Source organism: Pinus tabuliformis, chromosome 4_2 (genome assembly GCF_031772625.1).
Source record: "Pinus tabuliformis cultivar Carrire ecotype Pingquan chromosome 4_2, CPIR1, whole genome shotgun sequence".
In the NCBI taxonomy this organism is placed as follows: Eukaryota; Viridiplantae; Streptophyta; class Pinopsida; order Pinales; family Pinaceae; genus Pinus; species Pinus tabuliformis.
Window position 1 is genome coordinate 504,121,947 of NC_142304.1, and position 10,333 is coordinate 504,132,279.

Below are 10,333 nucleotides of genomic sequence, written 5' to 3' on the forward strand. Positions count from 1 at the left end.
CACCATCTATGCACCTGAATACAAAATGAACATGGTAAAACAGCAGATACCCCAAAGAGAAGCGAGCCACAAACAAGACCTCTACAGAAAGCAACAATGAACCCAGCTCCAGGAAAGAGAAACGCATTAGCAACGACATTTGATGGCGGCCATGGCCAACAGTCGACCAAAGTGGCAGAGAAACAAAACTGGGTAACAAGAAAAATAAGGGAACCAAATGCTAGGGTTCCAGCTACCGTGACGCCTGGAAACCCTTTTCTCGTCAATCTCGCTTGAACTTGACATTTTCATACTTCAAAGGGTCGATACAATGAAGAGGTCCCTATCTCCCAATAACTTTGCGTGCTGGAAAATGGAATGGAAATAAATATGTATATTTCTGTGTGGATAAGCTTGGGATGGAAATAAATATGTATATTTCTGTGTGGATAAGCTTGGGATGGAAATAAATATGAGTGAGCGATCAAGGACGCAACAGAATTGAAGTTAGTATCAGTGACTTAATGATGTCGCACGTTAAAATTGTGGTGCCCCACTGTCCCTATGGGCCACGACGGTATATATCTATATACACGTGGCTTAAACTAAGTTTGAGGCATGTACGCACAATTACACATTAAAAATTAGCTATGGCTTCTTATTTTCCTCATAGACCTGCAAGTAGATCTACCCAACAGGCTAGTGGAACGCAATATCTGAATTGAAACCCCTCCATCGATACACGTTTGCCTCATCGGGTAGACGCTGCGTCCGTATATTGAAAATGATCCTGCCCGCAATAAACTAGGAGGCCAGACCACCTAACAGTCCATGGATACTATGGAAACATCAACTAACATATCAATTCGAATCTGTAACGAATGCAGCCTTTCGTAATCTGAGCAGTAAATCATGGAACCCTGCCCTTACGTAATTGATTCCAACATCTATTGCTGCACTGCCAACCCGTAACCCTTTGAACTTGTCATGCAGATGGCATAAAAGTCCTGAACCGTTTCGCAAGGAAACTGTTGACTTTTCTTGTATGGTTAATGAGACCTCATCACAGTAGGTACTAGATGGGTGTCCAAGATATATCGCATGGCATCAGTATCCCGTATACAATACAGTATAAAATGGATCTTGACTTCCTCCTTTTAGCAATATCATCGTTTCTTTGCTGCATCTTTTCCTTTGGCAGAAACTAACATTACATTTACATCTCGCCTTCACATTATTCCAGTTAGGGTACTTGCAGCAATATTCAATTCATCCATCCACCATGGATAAACTTGCAGAGGTCTTTCACTTTGCTCCCCATTGCAAGTCTACGTCTGGACAGCAAAAGAAAATTAAAGGGTTTGTGGTGCTACAAAAGAAAAATGTTTTAGATTTTAGTGATTTCAGTGCAGACATCCTAGACGATCTTAGCGAGCTGATTGGGAAGGGAGTTTCATTCCAGCTCGTCAGCACATCTCAAATCGATTCCAGTGGGTGCTGCTTTCCTTCATATAGATTCAATCCTCAAGCTGTTTTTTCCTTTTGATTCACCCATTTTTCTATAATTTAATATGTAAGCTGTTCGAAAATTCATCTGCAGGCAGTGGAAGTGGAAAGTTTGGCGAGAAAGCGCTTCTACAAAACTGGATTTCTACCCCTGAAAGACTCGTTACAGGCCAGACTACGTATAGTATCGACTTTGATTGGGACTCCGACTTCGGACCCCCTGGAGCTGTCTTCATCACTAATTCGCATCATGATGAGTTCTTCCTCAACTCACTCACGCTTGAAGTTCCCCATCATGGCAACGTTCATTTCGACTGCAACTCATGGGTGTATCCCGCCTCTACAGACAATAGAGGCCGTATCTTTTTCTCTAATCGGGTAATATGTATATATATGATCTTTATGTAGTGTTTTGTGCAATCTTCATTGATTTTCAGTGTGGTGCACGTAAAGTTTGCTAAGTACTTTTCGACCACCAGGTTTATATGAGAACTTTTGTTTTTGCCCATGATATTTATGTAGAATATAAGGTTTTGCCCAAAACCATAAATTCTCTACACGAAACCACCGTAACATTGATCATGACATCTATGACATCGAACCACACTAACATTGATCACATCTATGAGATCGGGCACAATGCTTTGAATAGGAACTGACGAAATTTTGCGCTACTAACCGTGTTTTATTGTAATCTGCAGAGCTATCTCCCTGCGAATTGTCCTCCCGCGCTCATAAAACTGAGGAATGAGGAACTGCTAAACCTGAGAGGCGAATACGATGGAATGGCAGAGACTGAGAGGAAGGAGAGGGACAGAGTGTATGACTACGATTTCTACAATGATCTCGGAGACCCAGACAAGAGTGTGGAGCTCAGCCGACCAGTGCTGGGAGGGTCTCAACAGTTTCCATACCCGCGGAGGGGCAGAACGGGCCGCCCTCCTACAAAAACAGGTTAGTTCATTTGTAGTGCCGATCTATAAAACAACACAATCCCTATGTTCCCACTCAATTGCTTAATTGTGTGGCATTCGTTGATTTTGTGGCATTACAGACCCCGCTACCGAAAGCAGATTGCCATTAGACATGAGCCTTGACATCTACGTTCCCAGAGATGAACGTTTTGGGCATCTGAAAATGTCTGATTTCTTGGCGTATGCCCTCAAGTCAGTCGTCCAATTCCTGATACCAGAGCTCCAATCTCTGTTCGATCCAACCCCCAACGAATTCGATTCCTTTGAAGACATTATGAAGCTCTACTCCGACGGGATAAAGCTGCCCGAGAACCCAATTCTGGACGCTATCACGAGTCTCATCCCTCTTGAACTCATCAAGGAGTTCCTCACAACAGACGGCGAAAAGTTGCTCAAGTATCCGCTTCCTCAAGTTATTGCCAGTCAGTACTTTTCTTCTAAACTGATCCCTTCATGTTCTTATTCTGCATTAAATTTCGACCTGATATTAATTGAAATTGATACAAATTATGGAATGAATGTACACAGCTGACGAATTTGCGTGGAGGACAGACGAAGAGTTTGCGCGCCAGATGTTGGCCGGTGTCGATCCTGTTGTTATACAGAGACTTCAAGTAATTAGCAAAGAGCTGGCCCCTTCTGCCATTATCAATATACAGAACCTCGTTTGATATTTTAGTTATCCTTACTTTACATTGTTTTCATGTTATGAATGATTGAATTCACAGAGTTTTCCTCCGAGAAGTAAACTGGACCCAGAGATATATGGTTGTCAGATCAGTTCCATTAACGCTTCACATATACAAAAGAATCTCGATGGGCTAACAGTAAAGCAGGTATCATCCAACCGTATACTTGTTTCTTAATCTGATTCTGCTTATGTAATTATGTAAATGAAATTCATTGCATGCAGAATGGTAACAAATATTTACAGTATAGTATAATAAAGATGTCATATTTCAATGCAGTAACTATTTGTGATTTTATATTTGATAATTTGATAAGTCAAACATCCGTATTTGTGTATTATACTTCTGGTTTGTGAGATAAGGAACTTACTTATGTGGGGATAAGGAACTTACTTGTGTGTGGGATAATTAATTTATTGGCAAATAATTAGATTACTAAAATTTAATAAGGTATATATATTTTATTCTTCTATGGTTTTGAGCATGTGACTTTTTACAAGGAAACACATGTTCTTAATCTTTAGACTCACTCAACCTTGAAATTGTTATATGCAAAAGAGAACTATTAGAAATATAATAATCATTCAAATATAAAATTATGAAAATTTGATTAAAAAAACAATTTAAGTGGTTTATCCAACAAATTCTTTAACATTTTTAAAGTATCTTTTTTCTTTTACCATGCTCTAGTAATGGCTCAAGTGGCAATTTACAATGGGTTCATCATGTCATTAAATAGACTACATAATGTGATAATACCATGGGTTACTTGCAAGTAAATTTACTCTATATCCAAATCGAGTTTATGCTAAATAGGCTGTCAATCCCCTCAAATTTTATTTGTGGGGATTAACTTGAATTATGCATAAATGCTTAACATCAAGAAAATTTCAGATGAGAATACTTTATATCAAACTTCCACATGAATGCCACCATCTCTAATTATACTAGGTGATGATGAAGAACAAATTATCCTTAGTGCTTCTACCCAAAAATATTTTTCAAATCTTAAATTTGAGATACTTCTCACCATCTCAAGTAATTCATCATTTCCATAGTACCATTATGTTGAGGAGTATCATCTTCTCTTGCTTTATCTAAAACCTATTACAATAATGCTTAAAGTCATTGGATGGAACAATATTCTCAATCATTATATGTTCTCAAACAATTCAACAATATGTTAGTCTCTCTTTCAAGAACATGATTTTCTCAAACATCTCACCTAATTTGTTTTTCAGAGATAAGCCGAAATCAAGCTAGTTACATCATCTATGAATATTACAAAATATGAAGCTTCTCTGAATGTATCAATTCTAATATATTTGTTTTCCTTTCAAAACTAGCTTCAATAAATGAAATTATTTATTGCTTATAATTATGTGAACATAATAATTTAAAATATATACTCAATCGTAACACATCACAAATTCAAATCTAATAAAAAATAAAATATACACACCTCTATAAAATATAATAATTAAATCATTTTTAAAAACAATTCCAAAAACTTTCATCAAATCTCTTTTACGATATCCTTATTTTCCAACGAAAACAATAAGTCTATAACACATAATCACCAAAAACCATTATGAATAAATTAATTTTATGGCTAAAAGAACATTCACCCTAACAAAAAAATAAATTATTAATTACAAATAATTACAAAAATTAAATTATTATTAAATAATAATAAATAATAACCATTTAAGACGAACTTCAATTAAAAAAGTATATCTCGTGTCGATGGAAGGATGTATATTAAATTATCAGAAATCTTATAGTCCAACATAAATCTTGGATCCTTTCAAATATATGTATTTATAAATTAATATGATAGGTCTCTTATCAAAGGCAATTATACTATTAAAAATCTTATATTGAAGATTTCAAAAATACGTATATATAAATTAATATTATAGGTCTCTTATCTTTGGTCAGATGTATTAAATTATTAAAAATCTTATAGTCAAGAAATTGGATCACTTTCGAAGGTATGATATTCAAAGATACGTATTTGTAAATTAATATGATGTGTACGTTCAGAGTCTGGAGGACAACAGGCTGTTCATTCTGGACCACCATGATGTCTTCATGCCTTATGTGAACCGAATCAACGCTCTGCCTACCACCAAGATATATGCTTCTCGAACAATTCTGTTCCTTAAGAAGGATGGCACATTAAGGCCAGTCGCAATCGAGCTGAGCCTACCCCCTTCACATCAACGCCGCGAAAGTGTTCAGAAGGTGTTCACTCCTGCAGAGGAAGGCGCACAAGGAGCTCTATGGCAGCTCGCCAAATGCTACGTAGCCGTTAATGATTCTGGTTACCATGAGCTTATCAGCCACTGGTAAAATCATGCAGAATCTGGGAATATATATTCAGAATCTATTTAGTATTTACAATATCATTATATAATATAGGGTCCCAACTGAGTAATGGTGGGATTTTTTCAGGCTTAAGACTCACGCAGTCACGGAGCCATTTGTCATCGCCACCAACAGACAGCTGAGTGTGATGCATCCCGTGTATAAGCTACTGAGTCCCCATTTCCGAGACACCATGAACATTAATGCTCTGGCTCGCCAAACTCTTATAAATGGTGGAGGCATTCTTGAAACAACAGTATTTCCTGGAAAGTATAGCATGGAGATGTCTGCGGTAGCGTACAAGGACTGGAGGTTTGACGAACAAGGGTTGCCTGCAGATCTCCTTAAGAGGTAATCATAATTAATACTGCCTAAAATCTAATCTCGATCTGTTTCATCCATTTGAATTTTGATATATATATGTGGCTACAACTTGACAGGGGTATGGCAGTGGTGGACTCATCAACGCCCTACGGGCTGAAGCTGATGATCGAAGACTACCCTTATGCTGTGGATGGATTGGAGATATGGTTCGCAATAGTTTCATGGGTTAAGGAGTACCTGTCCTTGTACTACCAGAGTGATGATGCAGTGAAATCTGATACAGAGCTTCAAGCATGGTGGACCGAAATCAGAAATGTTGGTCACGGAGACAAGAAGGACGAGACATGGTGGTACAGCATGGAGAGCGTGGAAGAAGTTGAAAAGGCAATAACAACAATCATATGGGTGGCCTCGGCTCTTCACGCTGCGGTTGATTACGGGCAATACTCTTACGGCGGATACATGCCTGATCGCCCCACCATCAGCAGAAGGTTAGTACCTGAAGAAGGGTCCCAGGAGTTCTCAGAGCTGGAGGAGAATCCAGACTTGGCTATCCTTAGAACTCTAAGTAACCCATTTCAAACCACCCTTGGTATAGCCCTGATAGAAATCCTGTCGAGGCATTCAACAGACGAGGTTTATTTGGGGCAGAGAGCCACGAATGAATGGAGTGATGATGAACGTGTGATAGAGGCTTTTGAACGTTTCGGAACAAAGTTGAAGGAGATAGAGAAGAATATAACAGAAAGAAACCTGAATGCAGAAATATTGAAGAACAGGTGTGGTCCGGCCAAGGTTCCCTATACTTTGCTTTATCCAAACACCTCAGATCTGACTCACAAAGGAGGACTCACTGGCAAGGGAATTCCCAACAGCACTGCTATTTAATTTACACCATGTGCCATTAGAATGTCATATATTAAAAAATGTGTGAGTACAATGTGATTGGTTAAACAATAATAGTTTTACTCATAAGGCATTAATTCATAATGTCATGTATTGGTAAATAACAGTGGTGCGTTGAAATCCATTAATTAAGAAATAAGGATCTTAGTATAAATTCATGACTATTCATATGGATGAATAAGAGATGTTAGTAATCCATGTCTGTTGATATCCATGAATATGATAGCAATCGATGACTCTTTATATTTATATTTGATTTAGAGGAATTCATAACTTTTCGATCTTGTGAGATATTTCAATCGAATCATATATATTTATATTCATTTTATTTTGTAATTTACTCCCCATGTTCATTTCATTTCATAATTCACTCAGCAACTTTGGTAACATTTTTGGCGTTTTGAAGTCAAACCCGCTTTCCTCCGAGCGGGCTGAGGTCCTGACGAAGTCCCATACCAATGGCAATGAAAGTTTGGCACTGAATGCTATACATGATTACCCTGTTAACTATGTTATCGAAAATACAACCTTACCTATTCTAATAAATAATAAATTATTTATTATTTCTTGATTTAAATGAATTGATTTTAAATGAAAACCACCACATGGCCATGCTATGGCCGTGGTTCATGGAAAACAAAATCCTAAACTTGGTAGTTTAAACAATATTTTGGGTATGTTGGGAGGGCTTGAAAACATTTGCAAATATACTTTGTGAGGTTAGAAAATGGATTTTCCATGGCATTATGTGTGGTTTTGATTTAATCTCTTTTTTAATCTTTTTCTCAATAGCTCTCAGTCCCTTACTATCATCAATCATGGTAAATGGAAACAAAATGATAGAATTATGGTTGTTATGTTTTTTGAATGTTAAATGTGTCTTTATAGTAATTATGATAACTAGTTTTCTTAAACATATTTTTAGTATTCTTGCAATTCTTTTGGATCATTACTTTCTAAATTAGACTTGGAAACTTATGTTAGGAAAATAAACAATGGTTTCTCCCTCCAAGCCACTAGTGCTTCGTCCAATACTTTCCAATAAAGATTATGATATTAGTTGATCATCACAATCAATGCTAATACTATATGTTTCAATTTGAAACAACAAAAACATACAACCCAATGGTACATGACTTTGACATTGTTAAATTGTACCCTATTTTTTAGCACAAAGATTTTTTTTATATATTCATGCATAGTGAAGATTGTATATGTTTTAATGACAATATTTATATGTTTTTGTAAAAGTAATTTATCTCAAGAGTAGATATTGCCAAATGGTTATAGGATCCTCATTAAGAATCCATTTTAATAAAGAAAGATTAAATAGTTTAAAGTAGGTTTGATGTGACCATAGATATTGTTGGATATGCCATACAAAGAGATTCTTTTTGAAGACCTAATCTTATCATTTAGCAAATACTTTGAGAGAAAATTTGAAGTCCAGAGTCTACAAGATTCTATAAATATGATGTATTTCCTTACATTATTTATATTATGTTTTGACATAGTATTGAAGCCTAAGGACCCCACCCCCTATGAATAATATTAACTTTTTTTAAAATGGCTTTTTTATAAATTAAAAATTTATATTCATCTTCATAAGCAAGATCTCTTTATTTATATATTTGTAATTTATTAATAATAGGACCTTGAGAATTAGATTAACCATGAACAATATCGACCTTACAATGACTAATATGTCAAGAATACGTGTTTAGGGTATTCAAAGTGTTGAGAATCAATTTTCCTTCAAGTAAACACCATTCTGTGTGTCTTCTCTTTTGGGTTATAAATCCCCCATACTCATTTTCTAATTTTTAATTTGGGTTTCCTTGTTCCAGGCATGAACCATTTCTCTTTGGTGACTGTTACATGACAGCGTCTAAACCGAAGGGTCAAGTTCGTTTTCAGCAATTAGAACTGTCGTATTACACATTGCTCTTTTTTATAATTTATTGGTTGAAACCTTTCCATTTTTATGGCACATAACATTGATTTTATATTTGAGGGCTTGGATGTTTATGTATCTTATTATTGAGACCATTTAAGGAGCTCTATGTCCTCCATTTATTATCTTTCTTTACTCAGGAGGCAATGGCCACTAGGATTTTTGGTAATACTTTTAATGAAACTTGTTTTTGGCTTGGTAAAAATCTTTCGAATTTACCTAAATGCGCCGTAGTGGTACTCCATCTATACTAGAAAATGCTTATTCTATTTGTTTATTTTTATTTTATATGTTCTAGAAGACCACGTCCGGAAAAGTGTTCCACGCACAGCAAAATATGCTTGAAGATGCAACCATACCATGTACCTAAGAGCCCATCCAAAGATCTACAGAGATGCATGTTCAATGTATAATACACAGCCAAAGAAACATGAAAGACACAATTGAAGAAAGTGACAGGAAATCAATTCGATATGAATACCGTACACAGAACTGGAGTTTCTCAACCCCAGCAGGGACTACCACTATGGCCGGGTCTGGAATCCTTACTTCATTGTAAGCGTGTGCCATCCTTAATCAATCCTTAAGAGACTTATAAATATAAAATTAATTTTGAATCTGACTCATTTCGTCATTCCAAACTGAAATCTCGTCGATACAATTATCATAATATATAAAAATATCAACACGATTTTGAGGAGGTCTTCCATTTTGGAGTCCATTAGTCGACGAGACTTACGATATGCGGACCACGGATTTATGTTTTATTCAGCAACATCTCATCTCCTCCCCACTTTAAAGTCAATGAGTTGGCGATATTCAAGATCTGCAGTTTATTTCGAGCGACTCAAAAGGAATTGCAAGTGGGAACAATTCAAACGCTCTCGTTTACTGCTCGTTTAAGGAAACAGAGCGTTCCTTGTGTCAGGGTTGAACATCGTCGCTTTCTGGAATATGGAATATTGATTTGTTGTGTTTAAATATTTTTTGGCCCTTCGAATTTTTTAATTTTATACTAGTTTAAAACCAAAAATTATCATAGTGATCATCCGGCTATGCCATGCGTTCGATCTGTCTTGTTTTATTGGCTTAATCTTATATTAGTTTAAAACTAAAAATTATCATAGGGATCATCCTGCTATTGGCGTGTACAAATTACTTATTTGAAACAAGTATAATACAATTAATCATCCTAGTCAACATTATAGCATGTACAAAACATATATTTGATGCTTGATGCATATGGTTGATGGTTTACTAATTTGACACGACATTTGTAATGCAACGTGCGACATGTAAAATTTATAAACACACGTACATAAATGTGGGCATCTGAATAATCTCAAAGTTAAATATCACTTGGCGTAGACACACGCCCTCATGCATGCAACGCTTGGTTTTCAAATTAATTAATGCCAGCAACATCCATCATTGACACTTCGCGCCCTTCACCTGTATGTGCAAAACCGCAATGAAAATACCAGTAATCATCATTGACGCTTTGCGCTACTACAGGTTGCTTTAGCGCATGAACCACATCCATGTAATTTCTACCCTGTTACTTAAATGTGCCGTAGTCCAGGCCCTTGATCCAGCATACCACTTGGAGATGAAGATGGTGATGGCCCTCC

General features: G+C 36.4%; 1 protein-coding gene across 1 annotated transcript; it reads left to right on the forward strand.

The window, feature by feature from the left end:
• Positions 1-1,261: 1,261 nt before the first annotated feature.
• Positions 1,262-6,730, forward strand: LOC149170205 (putative linoleate 9S-lipoxygenase 5). Its single transcript, XM_089425478.1, has 9 exons — positions 1,262-1,469; positions 1,580-1,863; positions 2,187-2,439; positions 2,540-2,881; positions 2,988-3,073; positions 3,188-3,295; positions 5,195-5,499; positions 5,606-5,869; positions 5,959-6,730. Exons 1-9 carry the CDS (start codon positions 1,262-1,264, stop codon positions 6,728-6,730), a joined length of 2,622 nt encoding a protein of 873 aa, XP_089281604.1.
• The last annotated feature ends 3,603 nt before the right edge of the window (positions 6,731-10,333 follow it).

Excerpts from the sequence above, each read along its gene's own strand:
- LOC149170205 (XM_089425478.1), top strand. The coding sequence starts at position 1,262 with ATGGATAAACTTGCAGAGGTCTTTCACTTTGCTCCCCATTGCAAGTCT. Across the intron at positions 2,882-2,987 it reads GCTTCCTCAAGTTATTGCCA|CTGACGAATTTGCGTGGAGG; the intron begins GTCAGTACTTTT and ends GAATGTACACAG. Across the intron at positions 3,296-5,194 it reads ATGGGCTAACAGTAAAGCAG|AGTCTGGAGGACAACAGGCT; the intron begins GTATCATCCAAC and ends GTGTACGTTCAG.